The sequence below is a fragment of the Petaurus breviceps genome, unplaced genomic scaffold, assembly GCF_028583685.1.
Source record: "Petaurus breviceps papuanus isolate PSGF00001 unplaced genomic scaffold, PetGlider_PUasm1.0 90825, whole genome shotgun sequence".
Taxonomy (NCBI): Eukaryota; Metazoa; Chordata; class Mammalia; order Diprotodontia; family Petauridae; genus Petaurus; species Petaurus breviceps.
In genome coordinates this window covers 18,127,325-18,143,204 of record NW_027187353.1, presented here as the reverse complement: position 1 = coordinate 18,143,204, position 15,880 = coordinate 18,127,325, and the positions used below count along the sequence as shown (strand labels likewise).

Below are 15,880 nucleotides of genomic sequence, written 5' to 3'. Positions count from 1 at the left end.
AGTTTCTGCTGATTTTAAGGTTCATCTTTAATGGAATATCCTAGAGATCTGTTACTATTCCTGTATTGTCCACCTTTTTGACTAATGATTTTGATAAAGAAATAGTTTGCAAGTTTTATTCGACTTTCAGAAGAAAAAAGTTAGGAGGGATAGCAGATATATTAGATGACAGTGGGCTAGAGTGATGGGCCAAATCCAGGAGAAATGTGATATGGTCCAACAGGTGATTCTTAGGCATCAGTTGTACAAGTACAGAATAGGAGTGCTCTGGCTTGGTAATAACAATTCATGTGAAAAATATCTAAGAGTCTTGGTGGATTCCAAACTCATTGAGTTCTTAGATGGCATGGTAGCCAAAAAAACTGAAATCTTAAACTGCATTCAGAGTCATGGCATTCAGAATTAGAGAAGTGATAGTCCCACTATCTGGTCAGACCCCATCTGAAAATGCTCATTTCATAGTGCCACATTTTTTGATAGACTGACTGGAAGAGAGCAACCAGAAGGGAGAAGAGAGCCAAAGATCAAGAATCATCTGAAGGAACTGTGAATGTTTAACTTGGAAAAGATACAGGTGTAGACAGAGTTTTCTACAAAGATTGGAAGGTAGTCATGTGTATGAGAGATTAGACTTGCTCTCTTTGACTTCAGAGGACAGAATTATGAACAATGACCAGAAATTGAAAGAGATATTTGGGCTCAATACAAAGAAATCTTCCCAATAATGATTTATTACACAATCCTATAATTATAAGATTATAAATTTAGAGCTAAAAGGGATCTTCATCATCTGTTCAAACTCCTTCATTTTATATATGAGGAAACTGAGGTCCAGGGAGATTAGGTAATTTGCCTAGGAAGAGCCAAGATTCAAACCCAGGCACTCTGGTAGACATACCAGAGTGTCTTGGTATATAGGCTACATGACCATTATGGGCAGGTATTATAGAGCAGTGGTCTTCAGAGTGGCACTAAGGAGAGGGCCTTGTGCATTTGTGGTTCAGTTTCAGTGGGTGTCTGACTCTTCGTGAGCCCATTTGGGGTTTTCTTGGCAGAGACATTGGAGCGCTTTGCCATTTCCTTTTCTGGCTCATTTTACAGATGAGGAAACTGAGGCACACAGTATATACCCACAACAAAGATTAGGCATGTGCCTGTGTGACTTTCCATGACACTGATAAAAACAGCTTCTGTGTGCCTGTTCTGGTTTCATCTGAGGAAAGAAAGCTGTTCAGAGCTAAAATTAATATGCTCTAGAGTACATTTGTAACTGGATTCATCAGAAGGGGATATTATATTATTTAAATGTGTTAGGCCATTTTTCTGTTGTTGACTATTATTTAATGTGACTTCCCATGCCATTTTACAGGCTAACAAAATAAACGTTAATATAGTGAAAGCTGTGTGGCATTTGCAGTTAGAGGACTTTCCCATTAGAGATCCTGGGGACAGCAGTTTTGTGAGTTAATTAGCTGTAGTATTTGGTAGATCCACTTCTCTGATTGGTATATTAAAGCATCTTGCAGTTATCTCAAAAGGTTTGTAAATAAATTGTTACCTTGACAGCTATTGTTCCTCTAATGATTAGAGTAATGATTTCAGCCGACTTTAATCTGCCATTTAACGCCCCCAAACACCTGGGGCCTTCTTTGGTGCTAATGCTTCCAATTTCTGGGAAAAAACAAACCCATGTTTAAAGACTTTCTAATCCTGGAAGTACTTTTGTTAACGAGTTTCTGTTCTCAGTTTTTAAAAATCCTTTTCCATGATGATTAAAAATTAATTTGACATAAGTTTCCTTATTTCATACTTTCGAATACATTATTTTCACCTTCTTTAAAGGAAAGTTAATTTCAAGAAAACATAGGAAGACCGGTTTTTACTTATTTTTGTTGGCATTTAAAAACTGTTCTTTCACAACTAAAATGAGTCTCTGCATATATGGAACCCATTGGATAAAAACTTAAAGAACTGTATGTAACTAATTACACGAAAACATTGGAATCAATTCGTGCAGATAACATTGTCATAAAAGTCATTGTGGAGGCTCAGGAAAATAGAATTGTAAAGCTAGTTTTAGTTTTGCTATTATAGCCTACATAGGCTCTGAGGATCCCTGTTCCAAATCCTACTCTCAGAAGCAAGCCTCGTGGCCTCAGAGCTGGGCTGCTTCTCCCCCTTCACTGTTCTAGGGGGCCACCCAAAGGGGTTGGGGGGATTCTCTGAGGTTCTTGGCTCAAGCCCTTACCAGAGGAGAATCAACTTAGCTAGGCAGTGTTGTGTATAGCTTTTAGAAAAGGAGTATTTGGGACGGCCAGGTAGCACAGCGAATCAGAGCACCGGCCCCAGTGTCGGAATGACCTGGGAATCAAATCCGGGCTCAGATACTCAGCACCACACCCAGAAATAACTGGCTGTGTAACCTTGAGCAAGTTACTTAACCCCAATTGCTTTAAAAAAAAAAAAAAGGAGTATTTACTAAGGTTGTATAGAAGGACAGATGGTGCAAAATGTCCTACCCCACAAGAGTGGAGTTCAGGGAAAGGTGGGCTCAGCTTGGAGAGTGTGGGCAGCTGGGGGTAGCTCACAGCTCCAGGGAGGGGTCCCAGGACATCTGTGTCCATCTCTCCTGGGCTCTTGATGCAAATGCTGCCATTAACTGACTTAGGAAAACCTGATGGGAAGAGGGAGGAGAATTCACCCTCCTTCAGACCCTGTGAAACCCACCACTTCCTCCTCTTATTGGGTGGGGCAGCTGGAACCTGACCAAGGCCAAACCCAAAGTGTCTCCTTCCCCCTAGATGGGTCCTCCTCAACCTGATAGTGGATTGTTCATGAGGATGTGAGAACATGGCCTCCTGTCTTTCAAAGATTTTTTAATTTCACATATCATCTAAGGTCTTTTAAATTCATTGTGTTCTTACTTAAGGTTTCAGAACAAAAATGGCGTTGGGTGGTTTCAACCCCATACAACACTATTATAAACATAGAATATGATAGAAAAAGCATGTTCTTATTTGACCAGATGATAACAGTTGTATTGGTTAATGTGATATCAGTGGACAGATCTATAGTGAGACTTTTTTTTAAATTGACTTTAGCACAGTAACTTTACAAACATAAACCAAAATAGTTTCTCTTCTTCTTAGCCTGTGAACCCTTGTTGTTATAAATGGTTTTTAAATACAATGTCTGAAAGTAGGGATGATCTGTGAAATTATTAAAGCATTTTGTTTAAAGAATAGGATTTCTATTTCCAAGATTACAGACTTTATACACTTTTTGGGAGGATGTAGATTAAAAGGGAAGTAGTGTGACCTAGCTGCTTTTTCTAGTGCGTTTTGTGCTGTGAGAATAGCATTAGCTTTTTTCTCCACCGGTCTTCCTCACTCTCTGGTTTCTTCTGAATCCTATGATCCTGTAATTCTATCAATTTTGACACAGTATTGACGGCTGTTATAAAGCACCATAATAGAACTGAATTGCATAGATTTTTCTTACCCATATTCAAATATACTTTGGTTGTGATCGCAAGTAATAATATAACTATATGTAGTGTAACCTAAAATAATAATAATAATAATATAACTTGAAGTACAGGCAATAAAAATTAGATGTTACATATGCCAAGAGATTTAATTATAATTCATTCATCAGTGTTCCAAAAGAACTGTCTGCTTCTACATATTTACCTCAGCATTTTCAGATACATTTTAGTATTTTGTATTGATCTTAGCATTTGTTCCTAATTGGCAGAAAAAATAAAGGCTTTCTTCTGTGTCATTGTAATGACAGAATTTGACCAGGGGAAGAGTTGAGGAAATGTGCCTGCTCCCTTTGTTCCAAAAGGGGGTAGAAGAGGCAGGGCCTACAGACCAGCTGTGTGGAACTCTACTCTTTTTCCTTCCTTTTCTTTTTGGAGCTTTGTCACAAGGAATAGTTTGCTGGGTGGGAGGAAAGGAGGGCTCTGTTGGGAAGCAGAGGCTGTGAAATGACAAAGGGCATCAACTCATCAGAAAGAGGGTTTATTTGGTTGTCAAAATGAAAATTGAGTTGTGACTTAAACCAATCATCAGGGTCAGAAAGTGTTAGACCCAGAACAGTGTGTGGAGAATGTGGTCAGTGGCCAAATGCACATTATTACACATGTTGTGGCAAGTCTTCTTTTAAGTTCTACTTAACATCTATAAATTGGTTACGTTTTCAGGAATCGTCTTAGGACAATATATTTCATGGGGTCCAATTTCAGCCCCTTTATTCAGGCTTGTTATGGTATCTTTTATGTTAGTGTCAGAGGACATTTGGTATTTGGATTTGACTGAGGGTGCAGGCTCTTGGCTGGCATCTTGCTGCCCTTGACCAGCAGGGGATGGGGCCATTGGGGCTTGGTTCCTAGGTCGGGCTCAGTGAGGGCCTGTTACCTCCCTCACTTCACCCCTTTGGGCTTCATATGATGAGCCCTTGGTGAAAACTAAGCACTGTAAAATGTGACTCTCGTTATTTCACATGTGCAGCCTTAGCACTGCCCCCTGTGCAGGTCTTGGGGGATGCCCGACCTCCTTTGGGGGTTTTCAGCAGAAGCCCTCTCAGTCAAACCTAAGGTTTAGCGTCCCCTCAGCAAGCAGAAATGCCATTCAGCCCCCAACCCAAACATCCACCTTATTGTGTTTGTCACTGAAAGCTGGTTAGTCCCTTCCCTGAAGAAGCCACTCTTTACCTGAGGGTGGGGCCTTGCCTTCTGTTTGACCCTGCAAAGGCTTCCAGTCTCTCCAATCTCAAATTACAGTGAAACCTGCTTAAAAGACCACCCAGGGCTAGCTCCACACAAATGTGATCTTTCTGACAGGTGGTCTCTTAAACAGGTTTCTCTCAGTGGGTAAGTTTTTCCTGACATTGAGGTCACTGTTTTGTTCCCTCTCTGCCTTCATTTCTCACGAGAAAAATAATCATCACAAGTTTGTTTCCTTGTGACAGGTTTGCAGGTACAAGACAGTGTCCAGGTACATTTCACAGCTAAAAGTAAATGAGAAGTTTTCTGTTTAAGAAATCATAAACTACTTTAGAACAAACTCATTTTTGAGTACAGGTGTGCCCTGACGTTAAGACAGGCCACTATACTATACTCAAAACACCCCGAACAGATGTGAGGATAATTATTTATTCTCTTCGTAAAAGGAGTCTTTACTTTTTAACAGTTTACACAGTTGGTGCCTTTACATATTCGATTTCCTACTGAATTTAAAATCCAGTTTTAAAAAATTGAACCCTTTAGAATATGGTTACTTTGTAAAATAAAGTTTGCCTACACTGAGCATTTCCTCCTGGATTCATAGGCTGTCAATTCTGAAAGAACCCTGCAGGAATCCCTAGTGCAACGCTCTCATTTCACAGCTGAGAAACTAAAGCCCAGAAAAAATGAAATGGTTTGTTCCCATTCCCCCCAAGATCATAGGAGAACCCGCTCTAGACTACAGTTCTCCTGATTTATCTCATCACCTACCAGTCTTTTCACCATGCTCGATTGTTTCACTCTTTGGCAAAAATAGGTCTCAAGTACCCAGACTGTTATAAGATTAAAGATGCATTTCTGTAGTGTGTGAAGGCTTCAACTTGGTTCCTTCCCCCAAATAATATTGTGAAATGGGTTATGCAAGTGCCATTAGCCAGCCCCATTATACGTCATTTGCTCAGGCTCCCATAGCCAGTGAGCTCCCGATTCCAGATCTAGGACTTGTCCCCCCACCATGCTGCCTCTCAGATGATAGGCCGTTCCTCATAACAGTTAGCAATAGCATTTAGCAGGTTTTTAGTATCCTACTCCCCTTGTGAAAAGCTAGAGAAATTTCCTAGAGAATAGATCAAGTTGGTTGGCTGAGTGAGTTCCAGTGAATGCACATTTTATTCTCTTGTGTAAATTCTTTCAGTGATGCTTAGCGCCAAAAAGCCAAGAACTAAAAAGTCCGGTAACTCCTCTATTTTTTCTTACATTCAAGGGCTAGAGCTTGTTGTGGACTTTTTTCCTTCATCCTCCTCTCAAGAACTAAAATGTTTGTATCTTTTCATCCAAAGGTATAGCCTGTGTGGGGTGCCATGGAGAGAGGGCTGGGTCTGAAGTCATAGGGTCTGGGTTCAAGTTCTCTTTGTCAGTTGCTACCTATGTGTTCTCAGTTTCCTCAACTACAAAATGAGTGGGTTGTACTAGATGACCTTGAAGATTCCTTCCTTCCTGCTCTGAATCTGTTTTCTAATGTCCCAGATCCCTCATAGTTGCTACCTTAGAAGCAGTTCTTTGAGAGATTTCTGAGCATTGCTGTTTCTGAGTGATAAATTACAGTACATCTTGGCTGCTGCCTAAGTAGGGGCTACAGTGAGCCTGGTTTATCCACTAGAATAGAAGCTGCTTGCGGACAAGGAGTGTTTGATTTTAGTCTGCCTTTCCTCAGCACTTAGCACTGTACCTTGCACAGTTAGCATTTAACAAACTGATGAGCAAAAGATTCTCAAGATGTGGAGGCAGGTAACCAGGGGCTTGGTCACACTGTTTAAAATCAGGGCTTAGTTAGAACCTATAAGATAAATTCAGTAGGTGAGAATCAAGGAAGGTCAATTTAATGATCGCAAACCTGAGTCTTTACAGCACCAGATCAAGCTCTCAAAAAATGTCTTGCTTTGACGGGACCCTGAAAACAACTTCTGCTCCTTTGTCTCTTGCAAGTCCCTTTCTTCTTCAGTGACCCCACACCCTGTAAACAAGGTTCTTTCAGGGATCTGGATTCATCAGGGTGGGCCGTGAGCCTCTCAGACAAGATACAGTTTCACAGAAGATTAAATCTGAAGGTAGCCTGAACAGTGATCAGGATTTGCTCCCATATTCTACAGAGAAGGAAACTGAAGGTTTGAGAAGTTACTGCAGGATGGGTGGGAGAGCCCTCTGTCATGGGTGGCAGTGCCCAGGACAACATGCCACTTGCTGGCTTCTTCAGCCTCTTTCCACTGATTTCCTTCAGCTGCAGTGTCTTTATCCATGCAGAAACACTTAGCTTGTGTCCCCCAGCTAGAATTCAGGCGAGGGCCCTGCCACTGGACTTGGATGACTCTGGACAAGAGAATGAGGCTGACAGCTTTGTGCGTTCACTTACATCCAGTTCATGGGCCAGTCGGGGTATCAGCCCAGGATGTCACTGTTCCCCTGAAAGTGAAGGATCAGCAACAACAGCAGCTGTGCTCCAGGCATTGCGCTAAGTGCTTCACAAATGTAATCTCAGCTGATCTTAACAGCAATCCTGGTTCTGTTACTCTCCCTGTTTTACAATTGAGGACCCTGAGGCCACAGAAGTTAAGTGGCTCACAACCATATTGATAGGTGCTATTATGATCTCTGTTTTACACTTGAGAAAACTGGGGGTAGACAGAGGTTAAGTGACTTGCCCAGGGTCATACACCCAAGCTACCAAGTGTCTGAGGCAGAATTTGAACTCAGGTTGTCTTGATTTTCCCAGAGTTCTATCCACTATGCTTCCCATTCTCTGCTTCCAAGATAAAGCTAAGCTAATAAAAGATTATCATTTAGTAGGTTAATGTACAAATGATCACTTGACTGTCTTGGGTGAAATACCTTTTTATTTGTACACAGCTAAACACTTTGAAAGTCTAGATATTTAGTTCTATTCAGCAGATGTTTCTGTATGAAGAGCCCTGAGATTTTATTAAACACCTACTGTATGTAGAGCCCTGCACTGGGTGATGAGAGTTCTTACCATCATAAACCTTCCCATCAAGTGGGGCTGTAACACTGTGGAAACAATGCTGAATGTTGCCAGCCCACCATTGACATTGTGAGTTAAACTTTGAAGACAGAAGCCTGGGGAAGGAGTCAGCAGGGTGAACCCCTGTGTCACAGTCATAAGTCATAAGTGACGCAGACAGAGTGCCGGCTGGTCTTTGGCATTGAGAGACAGACCTACTGGCCACTTGGGGTGTTCCTTTTGTTACCGTGATTTTGGGTGTGAAGATGCTGGGAGAATAATTGCTCAAACTTTTTCAAATGAAATGTCCTCTTTCTCTTAGGTCTCTCAGCAATGCCATCAATGTGTACAATCTTACCTGCAGCAACTGCTCAGAAAACTGTGCTTACGTTCTGTTTAGCAACAAGATCACCTTCTTAATGGACCTTCTAATACACCAGCTGACGGTATGTGATGTTCTGTTTTAGCTTTTTGACAGAAAGGTTTCTACTGTGGTTTTGAGCTAGAACCCAGACAAACAAAGCTGGAGAAGGATCCCAGATAGGGCAGGACTTCTTCCCTTTCTGTACATCAGAGACCCCTCAGGCAGCCCAGTGATGCCTGTGTACCTTTCTCAGAATCATGGTTTTAAATTCAGAAAACAAAATGCATAGGTTTACAGGGCAAACCAAGGATATTGAAATAATCATCCAAATATTGAAAAAAGCAATGTAAGACCTTATAGACCTCATGTAGGAACAGGGTAGATAAATTAAGAAGCAAATGGCATAATGGAAATGACCCAAGATTTAGAGTCAAAAGATCTAGCTGCAAGTCCTGTTTTTCATACCTGATCTGAAATGCTGCCTCCTAAGTGAGACCTCTCCTGATCCCCCTTAGCTACTGATCTTATCTCCCCCTCCCCAGGGCTCCCAGAAACAACCTCAGATTTACTCTGCATCCTTACATGCACACATGTGTGTGTTCTTTCCCCCCTCAGAATGTAAGCTCCTTGAGGGTAGGGGTTGTTTCATCTTGGTCCTTGCATCCCAAGCAATGATCATAGTGCCTTATATAGAGTAGACTAAATTGATGCTTGGTGGTGACTGCCTACACTGCCTGCTTGACAGAATTTTTGAGAAGCACTATCATTCATTCATCTATGTATGTTTATGGCTGTGTGATCTGTAACTATTAGAAAAGGAAAAGGTGAGAGACAACTTATAAGCCAAGAATATATGAGTGAATAGCCTGGGTTTCAGAATAATTTGAAATAAAACTGGTAAATTGCTTCCTAAATTCTGAAAATTCAGGTTATGCTGTATGTCTGTGGGAAGAAGGAAAGACAGAGGAAGAGCTGGGTTCCCCTTGTGTTTACTTTTAGTGATGATCTGCTGAGCATCAGCTAAACCTAGCTGCTGAAGGGGGCACCCTGCATGGTAAGATGAATAAATGAAGAAGGGTGAAGCCCCTGCTGGGTACGCCACATTCTAGAGGTGGTATGCAGGTACAGAAGTGAAGCAGTCCCTGACCACAAGAGGCTTACATTCAAATAGGGAAAGACAAAATATGTAGGAGGAAGAAAAGGAGTTTTAGAGCAGGAAGTCAGAGGGCTGGTGAATGGAGCTGTCGGACAGTCAGTCCATCACTACTCTGAGAGCAAGAGGTGGGAATGAGGAGTAGTATGAGCCCAGCACTAGTGGGTAACAGCTAATCAACAAGTATTCACTATGTACTGGGCTCTGTGGTAGCTGTTAGAGATACAGGGAGATAAGAAGACAAATGATTCCTTCCTTTGCAGAGGCAGGATGGCCAGGGCAAGTGACTGGATGGAAAATGAAACATGGGCTGGTGTAGGAACAGCTAGATATAGCAGGCTAAGGGAATTTGCACTAATTCACACTCAGTACAAGAACAGGATCTTCCTGTTTCTGTAGGCCCAGTGTAGAAATGCTGGTCCTGGGGGTAGGAGCAAGACACCAGGGAAGAGAGCTGGGATCGACCAAGAGTGCTTTTCTGTGGGTCAGGGCCGTGCCTCTGAAATGCTGCCAAGCACATGAACAGTCCAAGCAGACTTAGGGTAAAGAAGGGGAATTCTTTGTACCTACTGAGAGTCTAATCTAGAGCTATCCTTTCTTATTTCAAATAAAGAAGCATATCCCTAATACAGCAGAACCAAAACATTGTCATCCATCATTCACTTCAAGTTTTCCATCAGTGAGGGAACCCTACATCTGCCCTCCAAGGCAGTCTGCTCCTCTGAATGGCTCTGATGATCAGGGAGTTCTTTACATCCAGCCTCAGTCTCTCTCTTTGTACCTCCCAAACATTGTTCTTCAGAACTAGGCTAATCCCTCTTCTCTGTCCTGACCCTCTGCATATTTGTAGAACACCATCCAGACACCCCCAAGTCTTTCCTTCTCTAGGATAATAAGCATCACTAAATTCTTCAGGGCAGCCAGGTGGCACCATAGTGCATAGAGCGCCAGGCCGAGAGCATGGACCCCGAAGGGCTGGCCACATTGTTTGAAGCTTGCCAAAAAGACTGTTTCGTGGAGAACTCACACAGGGCCAGTGGTCAGAAGAAGTGATAACAAAGACACTCTCAAGGTCTATCTTACAAACTTTGGGATTAATTGTGTGACATGGGAGACACTGGCACAGGACCTGTCAGCGTGATGTGTCCACATCAGAGAAGGTGCTATGCTCTGTGAGCAAAGCAGAATTGAAACAGCTCCAAGGAAACGCAGGACATTCAGATTTAAAGAATCCACCCCAAATGTTTACTCTTTGTGACCGATCTGTGGTAGATCCTTCCGAGCTCGTATCAGTCAGTTCTGCCATAGCCAGGCACACTGACACTTGACTCTAGCATAGTGATGTCGTTTGGTCCTCTTCAAGAACAAAGGACAACAGCCAACCAGGGTGCCAGGCCTGGCACTGCTTTTCTGGCCAATATTCATCCCTCTACAGGTTTTGTCTTTCCCTATTTGAATGTAAACTTCTTGTGGTCAGGGACCGCTTCACTTCTGTACATGCCCACTATCTCCAGAACCCAGCATCCAGCAGGGGCTTCACACTCCTTCATTCAGTCATTTCACAGTGTAGGATTCCCCTCTCTGGCAGCTAGTTTTAGCTGATGCTCAACAGATCATCACTAAAATTCATCAGGCAATTCATCTTCCTGAATTCAAATCTAGCCTCAGATACTTCCTAGCAGTGTGACCCTGGGCAAGTCACTTTGCCTTGTTTGCCTCACTTTCCTCATCTGTAAAATGAGCTGGAGAAGGAAATGGCAGACCCCTCCAGTCTCTTTGTCAAGAAAATCCCAAATGGATGACGTCTAAAAAATAAAATTAAGAGGTGAGAGAGGAATATATTGAGAGGAAAAAGGGAGAGATAGAATAGGGTAAATTTTCTCACATAAAAGAGACAAGACAAAGTTGTTACATTGGAGGGGAGGAGCAGAGAGGTGAAAGGGAATGAGTCAACCTTACTCTCATTGGATTTGGCTTAAGGAGGGAATAACATACATACTCAATTGGGTCTCTTACCCTACAGGAAAGTAGGGGAGAAGGGAATAAGAGGAGGAATGATAGAAGGGAAGGCAGATTGGGGGAGAGGGTAGTCAGAAGCAAACACTTTTGAAAAGGAACAATATCAAAGGAGAAAATAGAATAAATGGGGTGCGGCAGGATAGAATAGAGGGAAATATAGTTAGTCTTTCACAATATGACTACTATGAAAATGTTTTGCGTAACTACACATATATAATCTATATTGAATTACTTATCTTCTCAGTAGGGGTGGGTGAGGAGGGAAGGAAGGAGAGAATCTGGAACTCAAAATTCTAAAAACAAATGTTAAAAAATTGTTTTTACATGCAACCAGGAAATAAGATATACAGGCACAGGGGTATAGAAATCCATCTTGCCCTACAAGAAAGTAAGGGGTAAGGGATGGGGGGACAAGGGGAGATATAAGAGACGGCAGACTGGGGAAAGAGTAATCATAATGCTTTGCCATTTTGGGGTGGGAGGTAGGGGAGAAATGGGGAGAAAATTTGGAACTCAAAATCTTGTGGAAATGAATGTTGAAAAGTAAAAATAAATAAATTCTGGGGAAAAGAAAGAAAAGAAAAAAATGGGGCCACAAAGAGTCAGGCATGACTCTTGTTTGAAATCTCATTTTTAATTCATATAGTAGCCTGCTAACCTTGAGATATTTTGTGTAAAATTCCCACTTTAAATTGCATGTATGTGTTTTCTTGAGCCAAGCATTATGATTATTGAAAAGTGAAATACAGGCTTTAAATGATTTGCTTGATATTGTTGGAATTCAAAAGACTGTTGGTGAACCTTTTAAAAGGTAGCAAACCAGGAAATGCCAAAAAAAAATAAAAAGGTAGATACCTCCACATCTGCTAGAAAAGAAATCATCCTGATTTTCTGTGAGTCATTTGGAGAGTATTCCAGGAACAGATTGTCATTCTAATCCACTCAGCTAAGCTTGCCTAGTCTTAGAATTGTTTTCTTCTTGCTGAATGAACCCATTCCCTGGCTTCCTGGGTTAATTACTGGAGCAGACATTCTTCATTCTTTACAATTCATAACATCCAATCTAATGCCAAAGGTCATTTCTGTACCTCCCTTTCTTATGGTGGCAACTGTGAGCTGCTCAAGACCTGAGTTCAAATTCTGCCTCAGAACCTTACTGACAGTGTGACCCTGGGCAAGTCGCTTTACCTTTGTTGGCCTCCGTTTCCTCATCTCTAATATTCCTTATTAGCAATGAGGAAATAAGCCTAGAGAAGTAAAGAAAGTGATTTTTCACAAGGTCACACAGCTAATGAGTATCAGGGCCAAGATTGGAGCCCAGTTTTCTAGACTCCAAATCAAGTGCTTTTCTTGTTTAGCTTCTCAATTGAAGTCTCCACTCCAATGCTACCTCTTCCAATCTGTCCTCTGAGCCCTAGCACCATTTATATGGTGTTTGAGGGCTGACATCACTCTTGTACTTTTTGTTTACTGTCTTTGTGACTGAGATGTCTTTATAGGACAGTGGCCCTCATCTTCTCTCTCTGGTTAGCACCTAACTCTTCCTCCTGTGCAGCAGATGTTTACTAAGTAGAGATGGAAGGCATAGCCATGGAACTTGGCAGCTACTCACCAAAACACTGAGGAGTGGTGTTGAGCATCTCTGAAAACTAGGCCTCTTCTCTGCCTCAGGGTATCTCACATCTGCACTTTCAAAATTCTAACTTTTGATATTAAAATCAATGATTGAGAACAAGGACTATTTTTCATGTTTTTCTTTTCTTTTTTTCCATTTTTTGTAACCTAGATTTGGCCCAGAGTTGGACTTTTCACCAACATAGGCATTTTATAGGGAGTCTAAACAGGAGAAATGACGGAAAGAAACAGGAAAGGCTGTAGTCACATATGTGCCTGTTTTATGCAGGAAAATTACAACCAGTATATTAATTAAAGGCAGATAAAACAGATCTGTTTCCTAAAGTCAAGGTACTTGTGTATCAGGTCCTGCCCGACTATAGGACTACATCCTTTATAGAAAACAACACCTGTAAGAGAGAAGTGATTTATCTCAGCCCTGCTTGCCTAGAAGCAGAGGGGCACAGTTGAAGGAGCAATGGATTTAGAGTTAGATCTGGTTATAAATATTGGTTCTGATGCTTCCTACCTGGATGATTTTGTTACTTCCTTCCCCCTCTCTGGATCTCTGTTTTCTCACTTGTAAAATAAGGAAATTGAAGTAGATTTCTTGATCCCAGACTCTAACATTGTGAATATCTACAGTGGAAACACTTGAAAAAATTTGATCTTAGAATCAGAGCTTTTGTCTCAGGTGCAGATAGAGTCTAATAGCCCTCTTCTCCCCCAAATTAGTTTCCTCCTTAGAGGGAAGATTACTATTTTGAGAGGAAAATAGTCATAGTGGAAAATAAAATATCTTTAGGTGATTAGTGTAAGACAATACGTTTTAAAGATTTGCAGGGGAAAAAAAGCAAAACAGATTCTTTAATCTGGAGTTTAAAATTCACTAAAAATAATGACATTATATTGATCTTTCACACACAAAAGTCCTCCTCCAGGTCCTCACTACATCAGAGCTGACTCTTGAGTCCTTGAAACTTTCCCTGTGGAATACAAACTGTAATAAATGCTACCAATCCAAAAATGCTTTGAATCTAGTCCTGGGCATGGATGTGTGTCCGTCACTTGAAGTCCAGGCTAGTTAAATTCAGACACTTTTTTTTTACCAGGTGTTGAATGTTTAGCCACAAAACAGGAACACATGGCAGAAGTTGCTCCTGAAGTCAGTGATTAGTCTCCACCTTAGATTCTTGAAATATGTAAATATTAAAGTGTGTTTGATAAGCACTAAATAGTTTACAAAGGAATCTCACATGTCCTTTCATGTGATCCTCATAGCAACCCCATCATGCAGAGAGAGCAGTTACCATTATCATTATTTTGAGCCTCAGGAGAACTTGAATGACTCGTCTAAAGCACTGGACTAGTCCTTGGCCTTGTCTTCAGATGCTTTACCTCGGTTTTTGTTCTGCTGTCCTAGGCTGTTTCTGTGGCCACCTTCAAACAGCCTTGATTGAACCCCTACCCTGTTTAGGACCTTGAATGTAAAGGTTCAAAGGCTGAGTGCATTTATATAGCGCCTACTAGGCACCAGACACTGTGCTTTTTACAGATATTATTTGATTTGATCCTCACAACAACCCTAGGCAGATGCTGTTATTACCCCGTTTTACAGATGAGAAAACTGAGACAATCAAGTTCAGAAACTTGTCCATGGTCAAGTAGCTAGTAAGAGTCTGAGGCCAGGCTTGAACTCAGATCTTCCCAACTCCATGTCCAGGGCTCAATACAAAGCATTGCTGAGCTGGAGAGGGGAGAGGGAAGAGGAAGGACTTCTGATGGACTGTATAGTCAATGTAAATAAAATGGTCTCTACCCTACTGATGCTTAGATTTTCAAGACAGCTATGCCGATCTGAATATAAGACACCACCAAAGGAATGAAAGTGTGGAAATGTGGCAGGCAATATGAGTATGGCCTTTGTGTTGAAAGAAGGAGAAAGGTCATTGTATTTTAAAAGCATTCTCATTCAGGAGTTTAAGTCACCCAAAAACTTTTTTTTTTTAAAGAAGATAATCTGCCTTGGTTCTTATTACATTTATTCTTAGTGAAATAATAAGTAATTTTAGTGCTATACGATAAGTTAGTCCTACACCAAGAGTTTGCACCCAAAAAACATCTACCAGCCTCATGTTGGTGTACCTTTGACAGTGGGAAATGAAAGGCATCCACGTGCCCCCACCTCTCTATGGCATTGTCTCCTTGGCAGCACAGGGGCTCTCCCTTGTCTCTGCATGAGCAAAGCTTGTTGAGTCCATCTCATTCTGTCCATTATCTCACAGACTTGAGCACTCTCTCAACGATCACTCATCCTGGGTACTTCTCTTCTGGGGCTGTCCCTAAGTTCTCCAGGCCGGGACCAGCCAATGCCCTGGAGACTTGGATTCTTTTAAATATTTCCTGGGTGCAGGTACAGCGTTTGAGATACCTCATCACTACCCAGGGCCCTCGCTGGAGGTACACACCTGCTCCTCCTTCACACCCTTTTACTGACACTTTTAATGTGTTCAACCTATTATTATATCCCTCTTCTGAGATCACGTTATTTCATGGCTTGCCACTGTGTGGTATCACCAGGAGACCCCCAATCTGCTTCTGTAACAGCAGCTGGCCACTCAGAATGCTTGAAAGCATGACACAGTGTGAGACAGATAAACACAGCACACAGTAGGGCTGCTAGCACAGGTTCACTCTTGATCTGGTCAGACAGGAAAGACACTAAGGAGTTAATAATCTTACTTTATTCTAGTCTAGTTTTTCAGAGTAGGGTTGCTGATAATGGGAACACAAACTCCTACAGCATTCCCCAATCACTCTTCTGGCAGGGCATGTGAGAGAGCGGAGCAACCCCACCTATGTCTCGATGGGATCAGTTGAGACAGGCACAACTTGTGTGTTCCCCTAATTCCCCTCAAGCATCGGTGGGGGCCGGCCAAGGCACACACAGATCCCCCCCAGCCTCGGCGGGGGCCGGCCGAGGCA

At 41.9% G+C, this 15,880-nt stretch overlaps 1 protein-coding gene across 1 annotated transcript in view; it reads left to right on the top strand.

The window, feature by feature from the left end:
* The window catches only part of SCAPER (S-phase cyclin A associated protein in the ER), a 405,066-nt gene that overhangs the window by 285,122 nt on the left and 104,064 nt on the right, over window positions 1-15,880 (top strand). Inside the window, exon 25 of the mRNA XM_069071423.1 lies at window positions 8,068-8,191. Within this exon, the coding sequence (XP_068927524.1) occupies window positions 8,068-8,191 (124 nt within the window). The remainder of the gene's footprint in view (window positions 1-8,067; window positions 8,192-15,880) is intronic.